Below are 27,386 nucleotides of genomic sequence, written 5' to 3'. Positions count from 1 at the left end.
TGTCTTCATCCAGAGAAAAAGGTGAAGAAGTCTGACTGTGGGGAATGGCAGTGGAGTGTCTGCGTGCCCACCAATGGTGACTGCGGTCTGGGGACACGGGAGGGCACTCGCACTGGAGCTGAGTGCAAACAAACCACCAAGACCCAGAAGTGTAAGATTCCCTGCAACTGGAAGAAGCAATTTGGAGGTCAGCATCGCTCTCTTAAGGGATTTACTTTGGTTTTTATTTTGAGTATGGAGCAGGAAGCCTGTGTTTTCTGCTTAGTTCTGGTGAAGGCATTAGACCTGTATTTCAGGTTCATCAGAGCTAGAACACGCAAGGTGTCAGAAGGCAGCTTCCACAGACCTCCTCTGCATAGAGACCCTGTAACCTACTGGTCATAAATGCTGCCTTCCTGAAATCTGCCCTTTGGTGCTCATCCCTACAGAGGGCAGTAGTGCAGGTTCACAGCTGTGAACCTCTGCAATGGTTATCACAGGCTTTAGAATGCGTGGTGTGGAGTGTGGGGGGCTGGCTGCCTGTGTGTGCAATGACAGCAGTGAGTGAAAACCAGTGTATTGCATTTTTATCATTCAGTTCAGAAGGTTTGTACATACCATTTCAGGAAGATCTGTCAGATCTGTCCTAGACAAAATGTCTGTCCAAAACTCAAATCTGATTATTCTTGCAAACCTACCTTTTTTTCCTAGTGACCTTACCTGCACAATCAGTGGCTGCAGTTTCACACTTGAGAAGTTTATGGTACACATACATTCTGTTCAAGCTTTATTTGGTAATGTCTGGCATCACACAAATGGAGAAACAAACTTATATAGAATGTACAGTAATTTCACGATTATAAGCAGCACCATTTTCACTAAAATTTTGGTCCGAACCCAAAGTGCGGTTTATAATCAGGTGCGGCTTATATACAGACAAAGAATGAAAAGTTGTTGTTTTAGTTTGGAGGAGAGGTGTCTGCTGAGAAAGGCAGGAGCTTCTCTTTGAAATGGAGAATGTAAACCTCCTCCCTCCAAATTATTATAATTTTGAAATCAAGGGGTTTTCAGGCAAAAATATGGGAATTAGGAATAACAGCTCTTTACTAGGGAAATTAAAATAGAAATACAGTACTACAAAGAAACAAACTCCAAACCCTGACAAAGTCAGAGTACAACCTGACACCCCGTCAGGCAGGGTGTTGGTAGCAGTCCCATTAAATGGTGGCTGCATCCTCCTGCAGTGACAGATGTGGCTCAGTTGGAGCAGTGCTCCTGTACAAGGTGCAGTTTCCCTCCCAAGCTCCAGTGGTGATGTGGAGAAATCCAGTTTTCCTCTGGAGTCCAGTGGAGAAAGGGGCTCCCTTAGTGTCCCAAAACCTCTGTTTTTATCTTGGTAAGAAATGTTGGGCTCTTCCCCCTGGCTGGAGCAACTTCCAATGGGATGCAGTAATTTTATCAGTCCCACAGTGGGACTCAATGGCCATTAGCAGAAAATGACTCTCTGGAGGAAGGATGGGTTGTGAAAAGATAAAGAACAATGCCCTGCCTGGTTTCAATGGATGGCCCATTAACAGAATATCTGCCACAGAGATAAGGATCCCTGCCCCCACCCTCAACAGATGGTGATAAAACAGATACCTTTTATCACACTCTGTATTGTAACTTGGGGCTTATAATCGTGAAATTACTGTAAATGACATTTCAAACTGCTGTTTTTTTTGGTTTTTTTTCGTTCATATTCATAGCAGACTGTATTTCTCTTTATATGCCAAAAAATGCACTGTCCATGCAAAAGCAAGAGAATTAAATTTTAAAGCACTGGGGAGGTGAGGAGACTACAATTACCACTGCAAATAGTCTTTCCTTGGGATTATTTTTGTTGGTTGCACAACTTTTTGTCTGTAAGCACCAACTGCCTGTGATATCCTATTAGACTCACAACACTTTTGTTTTCACACTCAGTCATTGTGTTTTAAATTTTGCCTTTTTTTCCTTGCTGCAGCGGAGTGCAAATACCAGTTCCAGGCCTGGGGAGAATGTGACTTGAACACAGCCTTGAAGACTCGGACTGGGAACCTAAAGAGAGCCCTTCATAACGCTGACTGCCAGAAGACTGTCACAATCTCAAAGCCCTGTGGGAAGCTTACCAAACCCAAACCTCAAGGTAAATTCCATTTGCTGAAAGCTGCACAATAGTTCATTTGAATCAGAGGGTTTGTGTTGCCCTGTATGCTTCAGTGGGAGCTCAGCTGTACAGGGTGTTGCACTTTCATGGCCTTTCCTCAGCTCTGCACTGCTCCTGTCTGTCAGTGCTCAAGCAGGGAATATTCTTGAGCTGGATAGCCAAGGCTGTCTCACACTTGAAAAGTAAGCTGAAGATTAGAGCTCCAATTTTAACTTTAGACCACCAGTACTGTTAAAAGTTTGCTTACACAACTAGATTTCCGGTGTAAAGATTCTTTTCATAACTCACTTGTTGATGGGAATGGGGTAATAATAAAAACATGAAAAAATATCCATTGATAAAGACATCTTTATTTGGGTGTTTTTTGGTAATAATGATTCATTGGAAAAAAGATTGCTTTAATGATTTGTTGAAAAAAGGATTGCTTTAATGATTTGTTGAAAAAAGGATTGCTTTCCTTCTGGAAAAGTAGCATTGAAAGGATATTCTTTTCAGTGCACACTGAAATATGAAAATATTTTGCACCCTTGGGGCAGTTTATTCTTTCCTCAAACATAGCAGGAAGAATAGTACAGAATGTATATGTTTATTTAAGTGAGACTGACAGTATAATTCCTGGTATACGGAAAGACATATGCCCTGCGTTTGTTTTTCCAGGTGGCTCTTAGAAAAACTTGTTTTCTTTCTAATCATTAAAACATTTTAATGCACTCTTTTGTTGGAGTAGCAGGTGTTATGTGTATAGGATGATTTATAGTGGGAGTTAAAACCAAGATCTTGTTTGAGATACAAAAGTAATGTGTTTTAAGTAGATTATAAAAGCTATGCTACCCTGGCATTTGTTTACTTAAAACCAGCAGGGTTTGACACATTCCAGCCTCTGAATACATGGATAACAATGCAAGGAAATGTGATTAGGTGTGCCAGGTGCATCTGGGACAAACAGTTTTCAAATTGTGGGCTGTGGTGCACCATTGGTTGAAGGAGTACCTGGAGGTGGTCTGCTCAGCTTGAGCAACCAGAGAAGTTGTAGGCACTTTGTGTGTTTGTGTGTCCATCCATCCATCCATCCATCCATCCATCCATCCATCCATCCATCCATCCATCCATCCATCCATCCGACTGATTTTCCTTGCACACCATCCATGGAGTTATCAAACAAGTCTAGAACCTGTGCAGACAGTGACAGACTGTGGAGCAGCAAAGTTACAACTAGATCTTCAGAGACCACCTGAGTTGTTTGAGCTGGAAACAATAAACATCATTTAGAGATTGAAGTGATTGGATGGGAATGCAGGAAGGGCTTTGAGATGTGTGCAGTTGAGGGGGCAGGACTTTTTCTTGGGCTATTTTGATTTTTTGGTAGGTGGGAGGTTTTGTTGTTTTCTTTTTTTTACTGAGTTTCCATGCCTAAATAGCCTTTGGGTGTTTATTGAGTGAGGCTTCCTATTGTGCTGCCAGGAGGCCTCTGTCCCTCGAGCCTCTGCCTTGTCCTGCTTCCTCTGTCTAATAAATCTATATTCTGTCAATGGCTGTCAGAACAGGGGGAGAGGGGGACAAAGCAGAGCATTGTTTTGTGAGAGCAGTGCTCTTGGGTGCTACAGGCTCATTTTCAAGTTATAGCTGTAAAGGCAGAGCTTGAGAAATTGCTGGATTTAAGTCAACTCCTAGATTCTAGAATCTAGGAGTGAGTTATAGCTGAGACTGAAAATTGGATTGGGACTGACTGCAGCAACCAATTATGAGTTTGACTTAATTATGAAACCTGACTTTATTTGATTTGAAGGAATGCAAAAAGAGAAATAGGTGCAAACGTAGATTTTTAATCATGATAACTGTGGGCAGTTCTGCTCTCCTGATCTGCGTTGGAAATCTCACGACATCTTCCTGCATACCATCTGCTCGCTCATCTGCTGCTGGCATTAGCAGGAGCAGCAGGCATGGGAGTCACACACACACAGCCTGCCTGGGCTCGGAGCTAAGCCCATATTGCAGATCCGTGGGTATGATCTACACGGGAGCTGCACTGGACACTGTACTGGCACCAGGAGGAGCAACTGCAGGAAGAAATTAGGTCAAGCAGATTAGCACTGTGTGGAAAGTTTTTCCCCCACTGAACTTTACTTCTGAGTTAAAAATCAGAGTGCTGACAGTTGACTGGAATGAAGGTATTTGTTTTCTTCCTGAGGTGAAGGAAATTATGGGTTGGAGGTAACTCCAAACCCACATCTAAGATAAAAGAAAATATTTGAACTGCATTCAATCTGTAGCTAGAATCTGAATGAATTTCCTTCTTTGAAAATGACAAGAACTGGGTTATGGCCTGAGCACTTCATATGGTCTACAGTTATATAGGCTCCATTTTCACCCCTAACTTTGCATCAGTGCCTCAAGACGGTGATAGATACTGATAGAGCTGGATCTGTGAATGCCAAACAAGGGCTGTCCATTCCTGCTAGGATTGCCTGGCCAAGCAGGGCAGGAAGTTTCTGCCATTTGGGTGCTGTGGCAGCAGAGCAGTCAGTCCAGGGGCTTAGCAGTTCAGGAATCTGTTTTTCTGTGAGTGGTCTTTGCTTCCAGAAGTGCACCAATGAACATGCCTCTGACAGCAAGAGGCTGAGAGTACCAAAAGCAGATGTAAACTGACTGAGAATATTGCATTGAAAAATAGCAGTATTGAAAAATAGTGTCGTTTTTGTGATTTCACTGACTAACCCCCTTTACAATTAAGTGAAATTTTTTATTCTGTTAGATTATATTTGCAACCTCTCCATTACATCAGTTTTCCTTTTGATTTCATACTATAACTGAGGTCAGTAAAAGCCCCTATTTAGCTTCTCCAATCATTGGCACTTTTATATATACATTCTTTTGCTTTTTTGTGACTTGCCGTCTTTTAAAGATTCTGACTTAAGTATTTCTTTGTACAAGAATTTATCCACAATAAGAATACTCACTACTGGACTGCTGGGTTAAAGTGTAGATAACACAGGATGAAAAACATATTTCCTTGTTGAATACTGTTCCTTTAGACAGATTGACAGCAATGTGACAGTGATGTCCCAGGCACCACAGTTTATTGTGTATTTAGTACACAAATGAGGTAATGAGAAAGCCTCTCACAAAGTCTGGAAAGGATGAAAGGATGATTTTTATCACGAAATCCCAATGGAGGCAGGCACCTCTCCTCTGGCACACACAATTGCATATTCTAATCAGTGTCTGTAAGGCTGGTGATGTTGAAGGTCTCCCTAAACTGTCCTGACAGATGCAACAGACTCAGGCACTTCTGTTGAGTGGCTGCTCTAATGGGCAACTTGTGCTGAGGAGCACAAAATGCTTCCGACGTCCTCCATCTGGCCCACTTCACACCCACCCAAACTTGATTGATGCTTGTTCAGGTGCCAGCCAGCCAGAAAGCAGTAGAATGGAGTATTGTCAGGATTCAGGAAACATTTTGCTTTAACTGTTAAGAGAGGAGGAATTTATTTTCATTGAACTGGGCTGCCTGATGGGCTTTATTTCTTCTTACACTCTTTCTATCACTTTCACTCTTTTTCTCTCTCTCCCCATAACTGTTGTACTTTCAGATATTTATTCTTCTGATTAAGATAAAATTAAACAGAATAAGCAGTTTGCCTGCCCTTTCTGCAATGTACCTTTCATTTATTTGAATTATGCTCCTTTCTGATAACTTTTTCACCTAGCTGTATTTAGTTCTTTTTAATAAATCTTGCTTCTCAACTCTTAATCAATTTACAGTATATCACATCTATGAATTACTTTGTCATGGCTCAGCTCAGTCCTTGCCACACAGGAAAAATACGTGCTAAGGTTGGCAAACATTAACACTGCTCACACAGCTGTTGTCTTTAGTAATTGGGGTGCCAACCAAAGATCACATCCTCCAACATGCAGTGCTCGGAAAGATTTCTCACATGAAGGCAAGACCTAACTAAGTTGTTAATTGGTGTAATCTCTTGTATAATTTAGATAAGATTTAGCATTTGAGAGCATAGTAAGGTGTCAGAACAGTTCCCTGTGTTTGGCATGGTGTGCATGCTACTGCATGGAGGAAAAGACTCCGCTCTATTTTTAATCATTTGATACAATCCGAAGAGTTTTACTTCAGAGTTGAGTGAAGAATAAATAATCAGCTCTACCTTGTTTCTTTTATCTGTATATTTTTATAGGCAGCGATTAGCTAATCCTGCCATCACTCCTTGGAGTCAGGAAGTCTAATTAAAAGAAAAGTAGTAATTGAAAGTCAGAAAGGCTAAATGATTTCCCAGATTGACTAAGTATCAATGGCAGGTTCAGGCACGTAGCTAGAAGATGCTGTTCCCTTTTATCATGCAAATAAGATTATCAGAATGTGACAACTGACTTCAAAGTGAGTGTCTGAACTGCAGTCTTTAATCAGGGTCTTTGGTTTTAGGTTGGTAATCTCAGTAGACTCCCATCAGTGTTAAACATCGTTTTACTTTGGATCTTCTTAGGAAGCTTCATGTCAAATCGTAGAGATGGACTTGTGTTAATGAGCAGGTATATCCCTGTCTTTACTTTGGTGGCAGTAACAGAAAACAACCTGTGCTTTTTGAGCACTCTGGTGGCAGATTCCTACCTGTACGGAGAGCATGTTACTTGCAGTGTGCTACCAGAACAGACTGACCAGATTTGGCAAGATGGCTTGACTGCTGGTTGTTGCAAGGAGCTGACAGTGGTGTATGAGTGACTTGCTCTCCTGAGCTATTAATTCCTCAGACAGACTGGGTTCTGCCCTGATAAAATTGGACCACTTCATTTTGCAACATTGGCAAGCTGCTTTTTCTGGAGTGCCCTCCCTCAACTTTGTGCAAAAGCACAAAGCAGCTGGAGGGGACACAGAGAGAGGGGAAATGACTTGTTAGGGCTGCAATTTTCTTTTGTTTGAGATATGCTGGTGTCTTCTGTTTTGGCTACACAGTCATGCTGTATCTCCCCCTGTAGGTTTTAGAATTCCCTAGCTTCCATGTAACTCATTAGTCGTGCAGGCATGCAGCTAGTGTAATAATTAGTATTACAGGAGGCAGAATAATAGAATATGCTCAAACTATTTAGTTATAAAAATGAGGGATTTTCTCATATTAGGGAACAGCTGTAATAGTTCAAGAAAAGCCTGAAAGGCAAAACTGGGTGTTTTCTCTCTTGTTCTAAAGGGTGAGGCAGGTTTACTGAAGAATGGCCCCTGGCACTGACCAGGAGCCTGTAGTGAGACACAGTGATCTAAGCTATGTGGGACAGGGCACTGGAAGTGTGTGCCCAGTAGGAAAAGCATAGCTGGCTATTATTATTGTTTCTATCATCGTGATTATTTGTATTGCATGAGTGCCCAGAGGCCCCAGCTGAAAAAGGGTGCCATTGTACTAAGCGCTGCATAAACATTGTGAGAAGCAGTTTTGCCATGAATAATTTATGCCTTATGGTGCTGGGAAATGTGAAAACCAAGAGAAGAAACAGTGGTCCAGAGGGGTGAGACTGGGCACTAAATGCTTGGTTTTGTTTCCCAGTGCCCAGGGCTAGTCTGAGGACAAGGCTTGTGTTTCAAGGTGAAGTAAAACTCACTGGAAACTTTAGGCTCTGAGACATGACTCTGTCTTTTGGCTCCTTGCTACCATGACAGGAAATATGATGTTTCTCAGTTTCAGTGGGAATGAGAATAAGCTATATAAGGAAAACAAAACATAATGGTGCTTAAAGTGTGGATCAGCCTCAAGCTGCTTAGAAGCTGCCAGCGCAGCCCATAACTAATAAAGTTTGGATGTCTTTTAATGACTGCTTTTCTGCTTTCATTCCTTGTGTTTCTCGGAGGCTTTGTGTTGTAGTTTCACTTAAAATTGCTTTTGTACCTCTGAAAAATTTTATTGTTTGGATAAACAATTGGAATGCCTTGCTAGATCATAGCATAATATCAATCTGATTGACACAACCCTAATTCCAGGGAGATGGCAATGCATGTAGAAGAGGGAGAGAAGAATTCTTTTTTTAACTAAATATTTTTCAATTTTTAGTTGTTCTGCAGCTTTTATGGGTGTTTTTGAAAAGAAAACACTGGGATGTTTCATGCCAACTGAAGAGCAAAGTGAACTACTGAAAGTGTTAGCCAGACCCCTATAGCAAGCTCCAGTTGCAAAACGGCCTTGGTTTCAAAAGTTTATCCATTGTAATCTTCTGAATACTTACTCTTGAGATCTAACATCTTAAGGGCTAACATAAATGTAAAGAAAGTGAGATGAAACTTTCATGTTCTTTGCCTTTGGGCTATTAGGCCATCTAGCAAAGTCAGAAACTGACTGTCTTTCTGGTCTTTTGAGTGCCTGTGCATAGGCAATATTGAAATTTTTTCTCCCAAATATTTGAAGGAAGAAAATCATCAAAAGGAAATACTTCCGATGAAAATCCTTGGTTTCAGCAAATTATCTCTTAAATAAAGGCTCCTTGTAATTCCTGACTAGTTTAAGTAAGGATGTTAAAGGAGAGGGTTTAAAGGTCTTACAGGTACGTCAGGTTTAAGAAATGACTTCTGATTAAGATAATTTCAGAGTTTTGTGGCTCATTTTAGAACAAATTGGATTCTTTCTCCGTTATGTTTATTTCTTCTTGCAATTCCAATGAGAAAGAAAAATTATTGACACATTTTCTGCGAGTGGTGACTTGGTTCCATTCCTTTGTCAGATATGCTAGTGTTTGTTACAAGCATAAATCTGGCTGTTCCCCATTCCTAACACACTTTGCAGAATGACTTTCTGACTTAAATGGGGCAGCTGTAGCCTTTAGGTCTAAATCAAGTCCGTCTTGTGTTCAACTGGGAACAAATCAAGATCTATCCAAAACAAAACTTTAGCAAGGTCAGAAGCAGAACAAAACCTGATGAGGAGAAGTGAGCACAGGTGTGAAGAAATTGAGGAACACAGATAACTAGAGAATGTTGCTAAGGAGCACAGGCTAAAATATAAAGATGTAATCAGTTGAGATCTATCAATGAAGTAAAAGTTACATCAGGGTCATTGATTGATTGGAAAGGTGCCCTCTGCTGCTGTTCAGCTGGTGGATTATTGTTTTTTTCCCCATCCAGTAAAACTGTGTTTCTCAAAGAGGCTTTTCAGAAGAATTCATTAGGGAGTAAAGTTACTATCGTAATATAATTTTTCCTTCTTACACCATTTTGAATGCATAAGTGCTGTATATAGTACAGGAAAAAAGGAAGACAAGGATTTAGATAGCGATGAAAAGTTGTCTTCCTCTACAAGAAAAAGAAATACTATGTTTAAAGGATTTTCAGAAATCCAGGTATTTGTTTTTACGGTCATGGAAATCACAAGATAATACAATTTCTGTTCCTACACAGAAATGTAAACTCTTCAAGGTGAGGTTTTTTTTTTTTTTTTTTTTTTGCTATGGTATAAAATCCTTGATTATACCAAAGTTAAGACTTTTCCATTCCACACGGACTGGCATTTCATCCCCAAAATTCAGAAGATCCCTGTACCCCATGACACCATTACCCTTTACCACCATAGCAACCTAGTGCTTTGGAAAATTTGCTCCAATTTAGAGGCTGAAACATGCCTTCCTCTGAGCTTAGTAAGACTGAGTGCTAGGCCCTGGGGAAATTGTATCCTGAACATCTGATGAGGAATTTTTTACTCTAGCCTTCCACCAAAAGCACAGCTTTTACTATTTTGAATGATCTATATTGCTTTTGGGGACACAGCTTGATTTTTTTTACACAGGAGTTCAGCAGTGCCATGAGTGAATTGTTACCTTCTTTTCAACAAACGAAAATGAAAATCTTGGCTTTCATTAAAATGTAATTACCTCCCTTTTGTGCCTTATATATTAGGAATGACTTCAAATGGTGTGTGCCTCCTGTTGAACTGAATTACTTTCATTTGTTGCTTGCATGGTAAGCATGAGGTTCTGGAATAAAGATGACTGTTTGAAGAGGACTGCTGCAATTCCAAATTGCATAGAGAAAGTTCTGCTGATCAAATTGACTTGTTTACTCACTAAGATCTTGACTGGAATGTTTGTTACTGGTCATCTTGGGCCCACAAAAAGTGTCCAGTGCTAGCCCATGACCAGTTTTTAATCCTGTGAATAATTCCAAGTCTTGTGACAATTCGTAGGTTTATTCAGGTGATGAAGGATTAAATAATCTAGTGCCTGTGCATTGACACAGTTTGCTTCTGCAGGGCTGTTTGTTCATCATCTTTCTGGAAATGCACTGGTTCCAGGGGAAAGCAGAGTTGCTGTGTGATGCTTGGTTGTTGCACACTGCAGGGACTACAGGGCATCTGGAATTTGCTCTTTGCATGCACCCTGGTCCAGGACATTTAGCCTGGCTGAGCTGGTCCCTGAACTGACCAAAACCTGCTCTTCTGAAATCCAGGATTGTCATCCTGCTTTTTGCTTTGCTCCTGCCTCTCAGGACCCTGAATTCTACCATAGATAGCTCATGAAGACACTGCCAGCTGGTGTCTGGCGAAACTGGGCCACTTAAATGTAAAGCAAATAGAGCAGTGAGTAGATTCAGATTCAAATTCTGTGGGAGTGGATGGTGTGAACCTGAGTTTCATCTGGTTAAGTGGTTTTACCATAGTGTCTCTCTATATTTTTGGTAGCACTTGTCTGCAGCAAACACATGCCCTGAAGGCAAAGGACAGCTGGTGCACAGCTCTGTGGCTCTGCCTGTGGAAATACTGAACTCAATAGGGTGGGTGAGGTGAAGGAAGCCGCTGTAGCCAAAGCTCCTGCAAATGGCAGAGCTCTGCTCAGGGTAGTTCCCACTCACTGGGCAGCTTTTCCTCCTTCCCGCTGGCCCAGTGCTGAGTGTTGCTGGGGTCATGGTGCTTTGCAGAGCCAGTGAGACACGGAATCAGGTGAGTGGCTTCCCCATCATAAAGGCTGTCTCAGTGGGCTCTGCTTAGTGGGTTGCTATAAATATTTGATGATCACATACATTAAGATGCCTGGCAGGGACTGGCTGAACCAAAGGTCTTAACATCCCATCTGTGCTAACCTGAATTTAATTTTGGTCATTTTCATGTATGAACAGGAAACTGAAGGGGACCGTTGAACACTGTCTACTAGGGGGATCTTTCCCTAACCTAACTGGGAAATGGCTACAGCTTAAGTTTGAAGTATGGGACGGATGAGCTGGCAGATAACTGGCATTGTACTCTCAACTCAGCAGCCTTTTGAGCATTGTGACCCTTTCAGCCATGCCTGGTCACTCTGGGGAGGGCAGCACTGGCAGGGTGATCAGGATGGTGTTGTTTCCAGTGTGGCTGTGACCCAACAGCATGTCATAAAAGAGGAAATCCTGGCCCATGGGCAACAGAGGTGAGGCCAATAAAAGCCTGAATGAAACGAATGCAAAGAGTAGGTTGGGAAAGGAAAAACCATGAGCAAAGTGCATCTTAAAGTGACTTTATACATTGTTAGCCATGGGCATACCATAATCTGTAGCCTGAGCATAACCAAAACAGGTGGAGTGTAGCTGTGAACAGACTTGTGCATAAGCATGTAAGTGTCAACATTTTTGTGGGTCAGCACATGGGTATTTGTGTCTGTGGTCAGAATTATAAAACAGCCTAAGGTCTGGGAAATATTTGAGCAGTTTTCTCTTTAAAAAAAAAAAAATTTCTTAATACTCCCACAGTTGTATGTATGCATGTCATTTCATGGAGCAAGTATGCTGTGCATCAATCCAGATTACCTGTCTGAAAGACAAAGCTGTGGTGGTGTGAGTACTTTTAATGAGGGAGGAATTCCATCTGGTACATGACAGTTTTACTCTGCTGAGACCCAAAGCAGAGTAGGTAGATGAGTTTGGCAGTTCGGATGATGTGTAAATTACCACAAGGTAGACAAAGGGGCAGAATTGGGAAAGGAAGAGATATGGACCCACAGGAATTAAGTGCAAATGGATAAACAGTGGGTTGCCTCAAGTCAAGTGAGGATGGGGACCTGGTGCACTCACATCACTCCAGACCAAAGTCTTCTCCTGGTGCTGACCTCATTCCTACCATGAGCTGCACAAACTCTTCAGCAGAGTCCTGTTAGCAGCCTGCCTGCATTTATATGTCTCCTTTGCTCTTAGCAAATCTGGTTGAAGTCTGCATAGTGCCTTGCTGCTTGTGCTGGGTCTAAATAAATTTTGCAGATTCCAGTGCCGATCTGATTGATAAAATGCCACTGTTTCTTTCAGGATGTCAGGGTTTCAGTTCAACTGGGCAGAAACACCAATTTAGTGTAGTGGTTTTGGTTCACCAATTCGAGATTTCCCAGCCAATGCACCAATTTATGTGTGCATTGTGTGGGGAATGAAAAGAGTGAGGGAGAGTGCAATCAATACAGAACCCAGGAGGGTCAGTCTTATAGAGAGGCAAAATTAGAGGAAGTGGAGAATGTGGGTAAAAGAGGTTGAGGGGGGATTCAGGAAATTTGTGGGGAGGGGAAGCTGTAGCTGAAAGCAAATTAGATACTAATTCAAAGAAAGGTTACTTTTTCAAATGACAGGTTAAGAAATAGTGTCAGAGTTTGTGAATAGCTCCAGACTACAGACATTCAGACACACACGCAAGCACTGGCACGTGCAAAGGCAGGAGGGACAGTTATTTTTCAACTGAAAACAAATAGGTCTTCTTTTAAATTATTATCCCTTTGAAAGTTAAGCAAAGTTTTAAGGGAAGGAGATTTTAGAGATTACACGACTAAACAAGTATTTTATTTTGTTTTGACTAAAGGATTATTTGAAACCATTATAACAGGTGAAGAAAAAATGTTGGTTTGAAAGAAGAGACTAGGAAAGAGGAAAAACAACCATCTGAGAAATGTGATAGCCTAAGTTTGCCTTCTGCTGGAGGTACCTGGCCCTATCCATACTTGAAAGATGCTGGTGTAGTTGCCTTGGCTTTAATAGAAATAAGCTGTTTTTTCCACAACTGGTGATTCTGTGGCTGTTATGTAAATTAGTCAGAGGGAAAAGAATCATACTCACAAATAACAGTCCCACCTTAAGGGCCAAATGCTTGTCTTTTATTCAAGGTGATTTTTGTTATTTAACCAGAGGTGGTGTTCATGGCAGCAAGATTGGCAGAGTTCAAGAAGTGCTAGGATAGACAGCCCTCTCAGGCAACATGGTATGATTTTTTTGGGTGGTCCTCTGCAGGGCCAGGAGTTGGACTCAGTGATCCTTCTGGATCCCTTCTAACTCAGTATATTCTATGATTCTATGATAGTTTTAATTGGTTTGTTTAATGAAATCTGTGTTAAGGCAAACATGGGTCTACTTGCTTGCTGTTCTGGCTCCAGGAAGGATGCTCTGTTTCCATCCCTCTGTGGTGCCTGTTGTGCTGTTTTCTGCTGGTATCAATAAGGATTTACTCACATTCCCAGTGAGAGCTGTTATTTTCCCCATTACAAGCTGACATGTGACACAGGAGTACCTAATCCTCTTAATTTGTTTTAATTTTGAAGGTCCCTCTGTGAATTTCCTTTACCTGTTGAATACCACGCTACCCTAGAGTACAGTGAGAGTTTCTGCAGGTGGTAGCACAATTCACAAATTTGCACTTGTGCCTTCCTATCATTCCCTTATTTAGCCCAAATTAATGAGAGAAGCAGGTGTTCCTTAGTCCTTTGCTCATCCCATCGGTCTCACTGTGCCCCAGTGACCCAGGCCAAGCTCCCATTGCCTCCCAAGTGCATATCATAGGTGTCTGTCCCAGGGAAGGGGGAAGGGCTGGCAGTGGAGGAGCTGGACAAATGAGAGCTTTCTCCCCATGCTCTGGAGCTACTCACACATTCAGAGGAAGCCAAAGACTCACACAATGAGACAGAAAGGAAGCAGGGGAAGGGTATATGTGTGGGTAGTGTGTGCGACACTTTCTTCCAGCTCTCCACTGAGCCATGACCCGGTTTCTCCAGGAGATCCCTGCTGTTTTCTTATTTTCCAAGCAAGTTCCTGAGACAATGCTTTGCATGCCAAACAGGGTCAGCCCCTCAGATAGGGAGGGTTCTGAAGAGAACATGCAACTCCATCTTCTCTACTGCCTCAGCCTTTCCTGTTATTTCTCTTCTTTTCCTTCTCTTTTCCCTTTCTTTGTTCAAAATGAGGGAACAATTTGTATGTGCATGGAGAGAAAAAGAAAGGAGAACTTCCACGGGTATTAAAAGAAATTTATTGCAGTGCCTTCTGGACACTAATTTTTTACTGTTTTTGTTATATCTTGACAGAATCCAAGAAGAAGAAAAAGGAAGGCAAGAAGCAAGAGAAGATGCTGGATTAATAGGAATCAACTTGGGCAGTGTGAGAAAGGGACATCAGCAAACATGATCAGTTAACAGTTTCATTTATACCTAGGCATTTTATCCTAAAATTATTTATAGCTTAATGGTACCATAGAAGACAAAAAGCAAGTACAGACATTTTTTATTTTTTTTTTATTACTTTAGTATTTTTAATGTATAACCCTAACAACAATTTTTAGAGGTCTGTAATTAAGAACTCCAAACTCATTTAGAAAATTATGTCTACTGTATATTGAACAATGTAGAATTTTTAAATTTTTTTTTTCCTCAAGTCTTGCTACAGGTCTCAATCTGATAGTTAGTCCATGCAAGCAGAACCTGAGCCAGTGTGGAGCTCTGCTGAAGCCAGTGGTATCCTGTGTGAACATAACACTCTGGCTGGATGCATTTATATTCAAGATTGGGACCTTAAATCTGAAAAATTGAGGCCTGTTTCTTAATTTCTAATTACATCTGCATAACTGTATGATTTTTTTTTTTTGTTTAAGGAAGGGATGGGGGCATTTTGTTGAATATTTACAAGTCTGGGATTTTCTTGACAGTGTACTTAATGTTCATTTCAAAATGTCACCATCTACAGGTAAAAACCAGTAACACTCCTTTATTTAATCATATTTTCAATGTTGGCAGTAAATCTAAAATCTTTCAACAATTGCACATAAAAGATTCCTAATTTTTCATTATTTTCTAGCAATTATTTTTCAAAGTGGAATGATGACAAAACCTTCCACTTTTCAGCATATCAGTGTTGGTGGATGGTATTGTCCTCCATTTCACCTATAAAAACTGAAAAATGCTGTATTTTATTTGTTCATTTTGACATAAGGGGGAAAATCCTTTTCACAAAAGATCTAATTGAAATTGCTGTGATTCTATCTGACCCAGCTCCCTTTTGTATCAGTGGAAATATTCCTGTTCATCTTAATTATAGCTGGTTAAAAAATAGCATGTCTGGTGGGAAATAAAAGGAGAAATCCGTTTGGAAACCACCAGAAGTAGTTCATATTTTTGACCAAAAAAGGGGCAATTTGTGGGACCCAAAACCAATAGGAATGAAATTATTTTTGGTTTATCTTTTAGTAAAACAAAAGGGAAATATAAAACCAGTATCTTTTGCTTTCTTCCATTTTTATATAAGCAAAAAGACCTTGGAAAAAGCTCAGTCAACATGAAATTAGTTATGATTTTTGAAAATATAGTCTGCAGAGGGAAAAAAAATTACAACCAGCTGTTTTTCGGCTTGTTCAGTTTTCTTAATTTAAATGATTCTGAATCCTGAGAGAAGTCACAAAGCAGAAAAAAGATCTGACAAATGGCTGGTCTGTCTCAAGGTAAACGATTGTTTAACAAGCTGACAACAAGCAGACCAAAATTATTAAAGGAACACATGAGGGATTTCTGCACCCAAATTAAGTTCAGAATCATTGTTTCAGAATTCTAAATGTTAAAATTCAACAGCAAGAAACAAGATTTGCTGTTTGTGTAGGCTGCAGGCTTGCCTGCTGCTCAAGAGGAACAGTCTCCTTTGCACTCCTGCATGGTACCCACTGCCTTCAGTGAAGCTGCAGCAGGCTGTGTTCATCTGAGTAAATCACATTTCTCTCTTGGGATTAGCTTGTAGGCAAGCAGAGAGTCTTTTTTTTCATACTAACATCACTTCCCTTTTCTATGCAAACAAAATTGTAACAATTGTAGAGCTTACCCTCTTTTGTCTCACGTGGAGGGAAAGGCTGATCTGGACTCATGGTGAGGCAAGTCCTGTTCCCAAACAATCCTGAAGCCTGCTAGCCAAGGCTACGTATAGCTTAAGGTGGACTAACTTCACAATTATTTCCCAGACTCCCTGGGTGTGTTTTGCACTCTGTGTTGATGTCCTTGCTATTTTGACTGTGTTGTTAGACATACCTGAGTCTGTGGTAGAGTAAAAAATGTCCCCCACACACGGTGGATGTGCAATGACCAAATCTAAAATCATAAAGGCTCATATTTAGGTGATTCTGGGTGCTATTTGGTTTGTTCATGGTCTAATCAGGTCTACCTGTGCTTGTGCCTCAGACTTAAACTAATGGTTTGGTAGGTCTGGTTGAAAGCAAAGGGAGAAGGAAACTTTTTTTCACTCACCAAAGGTTTGTCTGTCTAAATGCTGCATCAGTTCACTTAAAGTGGCTCAGCTTTGAGTGCAAACACTGTTGCACCATTGTCTCACACTGGTTCATCTAGTTCATGTTTCATAGGGAGCTGGCAGGAATTGGGAATGATATTGAGATCAACATTCTGATTGTCCTTTAGCAAACCTTAGATGTGATTTCTTTTTTCCACCTCCATAAGTATAAAGAAAATAAATTCCCCTGTGTTTCCTCTGACACTTTATGATCCTTTTGTTTAACTGCCCATCTGGCTTGTTAAAGGAACATTCCTAATAATTTTTGAAGGAAGCCAGTCAAGTTCCCGTGGTGGCATAGGGCCTTCATGGAGATATTTTACAGAAATCAAGGAAGCAAAACAAAAAATATCATGTTAGGACCAGAAGAAAATTCAGCAAATGGTGTGAAATAGGAGAACATTTCTATATTGGCATCTTATTGTTGACAGTAATTGGAGTAATAGTTTATAAACTTAAAATGAAGAAAATTTTCAATAAGGCAGAAGAAAACATTCAGTGGAATGTCTAGCTATGCAGGAGGTGATTAAGTAATTTATGGCAGAACACAGAGGAAGATTGAATAGGTCGGTCGGGTCAGCTCTGAAAGGAGGCTCCTGGTACCCAAAAGGAGCCCTTGTGTCGCTAGTGACATTATCAAGAAAGCAAAAGGCAAGATTCTGAACAAAACCTCTTCCCACCCATCTTGATCAGTTTCTACTTCAGTCATTCTGAAACTTCTCCTTATTTGCTTTCTAATCTTCTACCCTCCCTGCTTTGGGAGGGCAAGCTTTTCTGACAGTGCTGAGGGAGCAGCTAGCTCAGATGAAAAACGTGTTTACCCTCTTGGTGCTATCCTATTACAATGAAAAATGACTTAGCATAGATGAGTTGCTTACCTAGTTTAACTGGCAGAGATTTGTTTCATGAATGTCCCACTCGAGGAGTGGTTTACATCTTCATTTGCTACAACTGTAACAGAGTATGGGGAGGTGATAAAAATCCCCCAAATGACAATGTTTTCCTGAGCACTCAAATCTCTTGGAAAAGAGATGGGTGAGTTGCTTAACATCAGCTAAGGATGAATCTGTATCCAGACTCTGGATTCCAATGAGTTTAAACTTGAATATATTTCAGTACATTTGGTTATATCTCCCTTCCCTTTCTCTAAGCAGAGGCAATGCTCCTTTCAGTTAGACCTGTCTGTATCTTGATTTAAAAGAGTATTTCAGGATTGGGACATTTTCTGACTTAGACATGTCTTCTGACAGGAATTCCCATAGTGAATGAGAGTCATTGCTTGTCAGCCTGGCCTATTTAACAGCCTATTAAGTGCAACAAAACTGGGCAAGGCTCCAGGAAGGGAAAATGTTTGTTGTACATGCAGGTAGATACTAAATTGTAATTTACTGATTTTCATATTCTAATTCCATAATGGCATTCTGGGCTGAACTGTTTTTCAAAGGAGAAATGTTAGAAGAAAGAAAGAATAGCAATTATAAAATGTATAAGCAGGCAGCTTTACAGGGTTGGTCAAGAACAGAGAGAGAGGAAGTCAGAAGCATTTTTATACAAATTTCTGTTGCATGCTCCTTATGTGTGGAAGGTGGAATTACTGGTTGGCACATTTGTTTTTATGCTTTCCCTTATTTGTGCCTTAATGAAAACTAATCAAATGTAAAGCATTGCAGAGAACTCCAGCCTCAAAAGAAAGTGTTCAAGTGGAGGCAAAATCAAAAGGAGACAACAGCATACAGTCTAATGTCAGTGTTGAGGATGAGACAACAACCTAATTTTCCAAGTCTAGGTACTGCAGCAGCATTAACAATGTAAACTCACCGCTTTTCTAAGGCAATGTGTTGGTGAGGTGGACACCATTTTGATATCACACAGCAGCCTTTCATGTCTCTGACATCTTACAAAGAAGAGGAAGCTGTATGTCAGTGGAGGTAGGTATCTTGTATTCAATCAATTTTAATTCTCTAGGACAGCACTTCTCTGAAGTTGAGACTGAGTTCTGTCCTTTGCAGAGACAAATTATCCATGTTGCTTGCCTTCCCACACTTATCCATAATTTTGGTAGCATTTGTAGGTTTTCTGTCAATTCTGTTAAGGCACCCTACTTCTCAGTTAGACTTCTCTGGATGTTGTTGATCTTTCCTTGAGATTATATTCTCCACTTCTTCCTGGATTGTTTTAAAACAGCCCCAGGAAGTCCCATCAAGTTCCTCCAACTGTGTCCTTCTGAAATTAAATGACACAGTAGCAACTTGTTAATCACTGTATGACAGTGAACAAGTAAGTCTGATAACGAGCAAAGAGAGTCACTGAATTTGCTGGGAGGATGAATTGCTGGTGTAACTTTCCTCATAACTCGACCTTGTCATGGCTTCCCAGGGGAAAGAAATGATCAAATGATCATCTCAGAAATTAGAGACATTGATGCAGCCGTGTCTGCCTTCGAGCAAAAAACCACAGAAAACAGAAAATCACCTTAATTAGACAAGTAGTGTCAAGAAGCTGTATCCTTTACCACTGTCTTTTTTTATCATTGAATTATAATGGTGCATAGAGTTTAAGGTATAGTGAAAGACTTGCCTGAGCAGGTGTAGAGCATAAAGAGAGCCTATTCCACCCATAGGTGTTCGCATTTGGAGAAGATGTAGGTGGTCTCGTTCATAGCAGCATCAAACTTCGTTTTTTGGACCAAAACAAAACAATGCTGATATCCAATAATTTTCCTAATGACCCCTTCTGCTACTCTTTACAAATGGCCACCTATTTTGTGGCCTCATCACCCTGAACTGAACAAAAATCTGGGAAAACATGAGAATTCAACTGTATCAACTAGTATTATCTCATTGCTGGGGTTGTACAAGCCTTTAGTCCTTTCTGTAGTTTGCCATTTAAAATTGAGTGTCTTGGAGTCCCAAATGGCTAAGGAACTCTGTAAGTATCTCCTAGCCTTTAAACCACTCAGCTTTGAGTGAGTGGTGTGTGTAAAAGCTGCACCTACAGATTTGATCCTATTCTTAAAAAATCCATGATAACAAACAAAACCTGCAAGAAAACTGAATACATGTCCAGTGAGTGGATTTATTGCTGAGCTAAAAAGAGGCTCACAGGTATTCCTATTTCAGAGGTCATTGAAAGTTAAAGACTGTACAAAACCGTTAACCCTGAATTCAGTGATGGAGAGCTAGCAAAATGGGTAGCCTCTGCAGGACTGTTTTACCCAGGGCAAATTTAATTCAATTATTTTGCTGTTCAAACTACCTGGCAACAAGACATTATTTAACTTTTCTTATTAGATCATTCATTGCATTCCCCATATTGCAATTACATAGTTCATCTAGGCTTTTACAGCTGAAGGAAGTGGCTGTGATAGCCTAGAGTGTGTTGTGGTTGCTGAAGTGGCCAGAAGCAGAGACAGGCTGCAGCTTGGAGCTAGAATCCACCTAATGCAGATGTCAGCATCAGACACAGCAACTCTCTAAATCCACACACATGCATATTGCATATTTATATATTCATTCATACATGGGAGAGCAAAACTCTAGAAAGGTGCATGCATAATTCTAAATGTGAATCACGACCAGGGCTGCCACATTTTCAGGCTGTGGTTGAAATGAAAGAACTTTTTGTCCTGTGCTGTTATTTGATTGAGGGGACACAAGTAGAATGAGGAGCTAGATTTCTTCCCACTTGCCAGCACTTCAGTTAAGGGATAACTGTGTCCAAGGGAAATGCAAAACACATGCCAATGTAATAGCCAAAAGGACTTACTATCACAGTGATATTCTTTTCTCTTGTCACACCAAGTACACACAAGGGCTCTGTTCAAAGTGGACAAACTGCTTCAGTTAAGTGTGAACATAGAAACACAGGCAGGAAAAGTCTTTTTCTCTGCCAATAAAAAGTGAGGAAAATGGGTAAAGTAAGATGGAAAAATAAGAGAGAAACCATATTAATTCTTGTAGTTTGAGTGATAAATTGAAAGGAGAAATGAAAGTCAAAATAACAAAGCCTGAATATCATGTTCAATGGATTTCTAATTCTGTATATATCTATTAAACCAGTGCTATATATCTTCTTATGGGTTTATTTTCCTGTTTCTTTCCATTATTTTTTTCCAGTTTGTATATTGATTTTGTAAGCTAGCAGTGTGTTACCTTTACAATTTTTTAAAACTTGTATGAAAGCCATATATCCATATTGTAGAACGAAAGCATTAATCCTGTAACATCCCTTAATGTTTCCCTTAGCTCTGTGGGATTTTGGGGGGCTCTAGCTAATGTATATGTTTACCAATTGTATCAGCATAATTTACTTGCTCTTAGTGGCAATAAAGAATTAAATAAACTAATACACAGACACGTGGTGTCCTCATTTGGTTGTGGAAACTGTTTCTGGAGTTTCTTAAAGTAATTCTAAGTACAAAATGGTATCTCTTTATTGCAATGATTTTTGTCGGGTGGAGGTGTTGCTTGTCACACAAACAGATTTGTAAATTCAGAAAAAGTTTTAATCTGTAGAAAGAAGTCTGTCAGAAAGTGAATCTCGCAGGAAACATATCTTTGCTTTGTGCCCACTAAAGCCTGTCTGTCCCAATTTCCTGGAACTTTTCAGTTCTTTTAAGCAGCTTGTTTCAGTACAGAGTTATTTCAATCTGTGTGGTGTTGACACAATGATGGATTACAGATGAAGAGATGGGTTTTTTAAAAAATTGTGCTATCAGGTAAACAGTAGTAAACCCTTATTCCCAGCACTGTCATGCTCAGCTGTCTTACTTTAGCAGTGACTTTAATGTGTGCGTGTGTGTGTGTGCAGGTATGTGTTTGGTGAGCGGTGATTAAGACTCAAGAGTAGAACAAGTAAGTTATGTTCCAATTTCTCTGGGTTTTTTCTGTGTCCAACTATTACTTAAAATCTTAGCATAATTAATTAATTACTCCATGAAAAGCATTCCATCAGTCACTGACAAAAGAGGGAAATGCTTCACATTTTTCAAGATGAGGAGATTGATATAGGCTTCTAAAATTGTTTGGAAGAAAATGAAGTATTGTAAGGTATGAAAACTGACAGTACATTCTTCAAAGCACTAAAGGACTCAGAAACCTAAATGCGATCCTTGGAAAGAAGACAGAGTACTCTTAATTACTATTGTTTAATTACAAAAGAAAAATATTAATTCCTCTTAAATATGCTGCTTGGCTTTTAGTTACAAATTTAGCTTATGGAGTAATGAGTTTTAAGATGTTCTTGTACTTCCATGTGAGATCTGATCCTGTCAGTAAATGTCAGCTGCTTGAGGAGTGTGTCAAGTTGAGGTTAGCTTCCTTAAGCTCCATCATGCTCGAGACACATTTCTGGATTTCTCACGTCATTCCCACTTCTGTCCTCAGAGGTTGACTAAGCTGTAAACGTGGAACAGAGCTTTTACACCCATTCTTTTTTGGCTGGGTTGCTTTCCTGGAACAGGGCCTTAGGAGGTGATGTCTATCATTACATGGCCTCTTTTTTTTTGTTTGTTATGTAAGGAGTAGATGAATGGAGAAGAGACCAAAGTTCTGCTACAGCTTTGTGCTCCAAACTTTTGGGAATGGTGGTTCATTAGGTGGGTCTGGAGGGAAAGAGAACTGCCAGTGGTGAGTGGGGTGAGATGTCTGCAGGTAAGTGTCTACTAGCAGCAAAAGCCACTCAGAGAACTTAAGGACACCAGAGCTGATCAGGTGCACTACTACAGCTGAAGTTCTTGACCACAGCAGAGACATGAGCCTGCATTGGACCGCTGATCATGTTCTCAAAATTTCTGAGCTTGTTAGCAACAGAGCCCACTGTCTCTTGGCTGTTGTCAGCATTAATTGTTGCAATAAAGGTGGTGTATTGAGATGGCCCCAGGTTTGCCAGATTCCAGAGCAACTGCCCTGTGCACCTGACCTTGTCAGGGTCATTGTCATGCTGTCCATCCCTCCCAAAGAGTACCTCCAGTACTGCCACTTCTCTCAGCTGTTGCATTCCTTCCTCAAGGGTCTTCCAGTGCATTCTGTGGTGGTGCTCCTGCATTCTTTCTCTGTTGACAAACCTCTCTCTCACACTCATTAAAATCCGCTCTCAAAGGGAAAGGGGGCCTCTCTCTCTTATGAATACCTGATCTACTCGTGAGTCCCGGGTCAAAGGTCCCAAATTCCTTGCCTCAGTACCATCCAGTTGCACACCTGCACCCATAAGGTCCCAGACCCGAAGTAACCAAGTTGTCAAAGCCTCACGGCCCCACCGTACAATGTCTTTTCACAGATTGCGGAGACTTTCATATGACAGGGACTTAGTGATGATCTCAACCTCTGGTTCCCCTGCTGGTTGTGAGGACGCTCCTTTATTATCATTATTGTCTAGGTGCTTTGTTTTTGTATTAGACTTTCTAATTTCCACAGGGGCGACTGCTGCTGGCTGTGAGTGCCCCTGTAGTTTAGTTGGAACCTGGACAGATGTAATGTTTGTGGGTTCCACTGCAGCACCATCAGACTCTCCCTCTTTAAGGCAGGGGGAGGGTGTCTCACCAGCTGGGAAAAGGTACTCCAGCATCTGGCCTATCTCCTTCACTAGAACCCCCACCCACTCCGGGTGGTTCCTTTCTGAGGTGGGCTGTGGGGCAGGGTCAGGCCTGTGGGGCAGTTTCCCTATTTCCTGGGGTAGGTATCAGAGTTGTTATCCAACTCAATCCCCCCTTATCTCTGAATGCTAAACAGAACAGGCCTATCAGCAACACCAGCTGCTGTATGATATCATTAGATCAGATATCATTTAGAGCGGATCTGATCTCCTTGAAACCTGGTGGGGTTTAAAAAACCAAGTGATGGTTTGGGAGAAAATTTCGCCTGCTGTCACTTCCTCACAGTAAGTACCATTATTGAAGTAACCTCAAAAGCACCCAGTTAGAATGCAATAGCTCTGGATCCATGTGGCTGTCTTCCAGAGGAAGTTAAAAATCCATGAGTTCCTCACCTGATCAACCCACTAAATGAACCAAATAATAGCTACAGTAATTTCAGTGACAGGACCATATACAAATAGGGGCTTGCAAATGGGAGAGATATATCTGTGGTCACGTGCAGCCCAAGCCAGGTTTAGCTGGACCACATGGTGCCACCTAACGCAAAACCTTAGGTAAGTGAAGAATGGTTATTCCTTTTTCACCCTCCTCTCAATGCCCTCAGGCCTCATGTCTGGGCACCAAAATCTAGTTTGAAAGACAGGTATTTGCCAAGAAAGGCAGGAGGAATCCCTCCCTGAGGTGGAAAGTGAAAATGCCCAGATTGGAAAAAAACCCCGTGCAGTCTAAGTTTACCAATGCATTTCAACATGGTGAAAGCGCAGCCTCCTGCTTTTAGATCATTGGCCTGCCATTTTAAAGAGAGCTCTCTCTCCTAAAGAAAGAAAGGAGTTTGCCCTCTGAAATGAGCTAACAGGCTCCTGAGCTAACTGCTCATATTACCTCTCTTAACAAGGTAGGAAACAGACAACATTTTCCGTGGATTTCCTGTCCCGCTGTAGTTGGGGGGTGGGTTCCACAATTTTCCCAGATGGCTCTTGTCCAGCTGATTTCCCAGCACTGGTTCTGGCCCCAGGCTTGTAGCCCTGGTCTCTGTGTAACTCAGTCTGCTCCTGGCATGGCTCTGGCTGGGAAAACCTAGCTTGGACCGTAGACCCAGTCATTGACAAGCCTCAGTGGGTCCGTCCCAGTCTCAGCAGACTTCAACTCCAGGTTTACCCCAGCGCTGCACATCGGTCAGCAATCGCCTAAGGTGATCTCAGTTCACTCCAGTAGCAAATCTCACTGGAACAGCCAATTGTTGTATTTGGGCTATGAGAGCAGTGAAAATGATATAGCAAAAAAGTTCCTTCATGTAGAAGAGAAGAAAAAGCCCTTTATTTAAAAAAAACCCGCTTTTATAGACCAATTTGTGGAGCTAAGGACAGACATAATTTCATTGGTGTAAGGACAGTAACACCCCTTGTAAACGTGCTTTCATGAAAATATCGTGTCTCTCACGTCTCTCACACATCCAGCAGGTGCTTAATCATAGTTATAATTCTTTCTGCCATGTTTTCCTTTGAGCAGCCTGAGAAAAATGCAAGACTGCTTCCCTGGCTTCCAGCAGTATCCAACGACACCTGGGGATGTGCTTGATGCAACAGGAATCTCCAGCTGGAAGGGTGAACTTACTTCCAATTTCTCCTCAAAGCATTTACAGAGCTAGCAGCCAAAGAGAGTAGCATGAGGCAATATTATCCCTGTTGTCATTTTCTCCTTTCTGTCCTTCCATTTCTTACTTGTTTGTTCGCTTTCTTCCTTTCTTCCACTTTCTCCTTGGGTTTAGGACTCACAGTGCTGATCCAGAGTTCAGGGTTTAAGTAATTACCTGAGAAGAAATGTGTCCATGATGTCTGCAATTGCATGAAATCACTACTGTAAATAGTCTTTAAACTTCTGTGGAGCTAAAAGATATGGGAAGAAATTCTGGGGAGAAGTGATTTTGAAAAGCGGGAATAGAATCCCTGATATGAAGATCAAAACAACAAAAGATTGGGTATGTATATTAGAAAAAGACACAAGAAAGGAGACAGACTGGGGCACTGAAAAATCCTGTCCCAAATATAGGCTTGCCTGGGTGGTTGCTGGAACTGGTTGCAAGGTAAGCTAAGTATATCTGACATATATAAATATATAGGTCATTATATATATATATATATTTAGTGTATCTGACAAGGTATACTAAAAAGATCTATGTTGAATTCAGGACTTGCTTTTGGATATATTCCAAATGTGAACTGGCGTATTTTCAGCATGGAAAAATGTGTTGTGGCTCATGATATAATGCTCAAAGATCCTAAAATATGTAATATCACAGTCCTGTAACAATTTACATGAGTGTTATGCATGCAGTGCTACTGACTCAACAGGACACTTCCCAGTGCCAAAAGGGATGGCAAGACCAGGTCTCCATTTATCCTTACCTGGGAATGAAGTGCCAGGTTTGGTCTTTGCTGCTGTCCTCCTTTGCTGACAGGGGTCCATCACACACCCTGTATAGCTGAGTGTCTCAGAGAGAAAACATACACTCCCTCAGACAAAGACTGCTGTGTAAGTAGCTGAATTTGAACTGGGTCTGTGTTATCACAAGTGCTACTTGCCGTCTTATCAGGAAAGCTCCCTAAATAAGCTACTGCTTTCTGATCACATGCGAGGAAACAAGGCCAGTCAATTTTCTTTCAGTGCAGGCTGCCCTGCAGCCTTTCCCATAAGGGTCGCAATAAACTGGTACAGCATAGTAAGAAAAAGGCAATGGAAAAGGCAGCCACCTTCCTACTTTGTAGCATTTATGCTACAGATCTCTGGAGATTTCATCAAGGGTGATGAAAAAGAGTCTAATCTTAAATCCAGAAATATACTTTATTTGCTGTTGTTATGAGCAGCAATTACAACAATGTTGTAACAGCCATTAATGTGCTTTGTGCTGTAGTTTAGTGATACACTCTCAGTTAACACCTTTGATTCAGAGGCTTTCATGCAGTTTGTCTGTGCATCCACCACCCCAGACTGTGGGGTCGGAGGTTGGTCTCAAGACTGTCTTTAAGCTCCCTCTGTAGTCAATGGAGCATGGCAAGTCAGAAGGTGATTCAGACAAGAGGGCTAATTTAGCAAATCTGAAAGACGTCAGAAAGGGCCTCTTTCCTTGCTGAATGCTGAGGGAGCTTAGGGAAATGAGGTGTATGAGGCTGACTGGAGTTTTGCTTGGTAGTTTGCCCTTCCAATAAGGCTGCAAGATGCTAAACTGGAGGCCAGCACTTCAAACGTGTTTAGGAATTTAAAAACTAAAGTTTCTTATCTCCGAATACAGGGACCCGATTACAGTGGATTGCAGTGAGTGAATTTATCTGAAGTCCCAGTGCAGAACTGCCCTGGAACATGTTAGGACTGCCCACAAAGCCCAGCTGAGAGGGACCAGAGAGTGGGAGAGGGGTGAACAGTGGAGAGCTCACTGACTCCTCCTTGGTCCTGATATTAGTACTGAGACAGAAGACCAAGGCCCCGCTTTTGTTCACTTTACCCCAGCTGAGGGAGGGAGGGAGGCCGACCCTGTGTCCCCTGCCAAGCTCTGGGCCCTTTGTGGCACTCAGCAGGTTCCAGGGGAAGCTCCTGTGCCCGACTGAATGTGCTGGTGGATGTGGATGCCCCGCTCCTTTCCATGGCCATGCTGGGAACCAGGGCAAAGCCGCATTTCTCAACAGCAGGCCAGTAATTCCTGCAAACAAGCAAGCACAGGAAGGGGCTGTGGAGTGAGAATGGGGATGGCTTGGGAATAGCTTTGAAGGGTCACTCCTTATCTTGCTTTTCCTGCTGACAGATTTAAGGCTTCATCCACAAGGCGATCAGCATCTCGTGAGAGAGCTCAAACAGGTATCTTTACTTTTCTCTGGGAAAAGTTCATACGGACACCTTTTAAAGTCGAAACGGGCTACATAAACTTAAACACAATTATCCCAGCACCCACAGGACCCTCTTCTGCACACCCCAGTTCCACTCTGAGGCAGGTGAGCTGTCACTAGCCTGATGCTCTTCCCCTTGCTCCCATATCAGCAGCTGCACTGGCAGGAGCTCTCAGACCAATGCTTGGCGTGTGGGACCCTCTGCCAGGACAAAATCACACATTTAGCTCT

The 27,386-nt window shown here is 41.4% G+C and overlaps 1 protein-coding gene across 3 annotated transcripts in view; it reads left to right on the top strand.

The window, feature by feature from the left end:
• Positions 1-21,038, top strand: part of PTN (pleiotrophin) — a 75,503-nt gene extending 54,465 nt beyond the window's left edge. For all 3 annotated transcript variants that reach the window (XM_033057929.2, XM_033057930.2, XM_033057931.2), the window contains 3 exons: positions 14-187; positions 1,985-2,146; positions 14,450-21,038. In XM_033057929.2, the coding sequence (XP_032913820.1) occupies positions 14-187; positions 1,985-2,146; positions 14,450-14,502 (389 nt within the window). In that variant the 3' untranslated portion in view covers positions 14,503-21,038. The remainder of the gene's footprint in view (positions 1-13; positions 188-1,984; positions 2,147-14,449) is intronic.
• Positions 21,039-27,386: the final 6,348 nt, after the last annotated feature.

The sequence above is a fragment of the Catharus ustulatus genome, chromosome 4 (assembly GCF_009819885.2).
Source record: "Catharus ustulatus isolate bCatUst1 chromosome 4, bCatUst1.pri.v2, whole genome shotgun sequence".
Taxonomy (NCBI): domain Eukaryota; kingdom Metazoa; phylum Chordata; class Aves; order Passeriformes; family Turdidae; genus Catharus; species Catharus ustulatus.
Note: the sequence above shows the minus strand (reverse complement) of the source record. Positions and strands in the feature narration are given on the sequence as shown.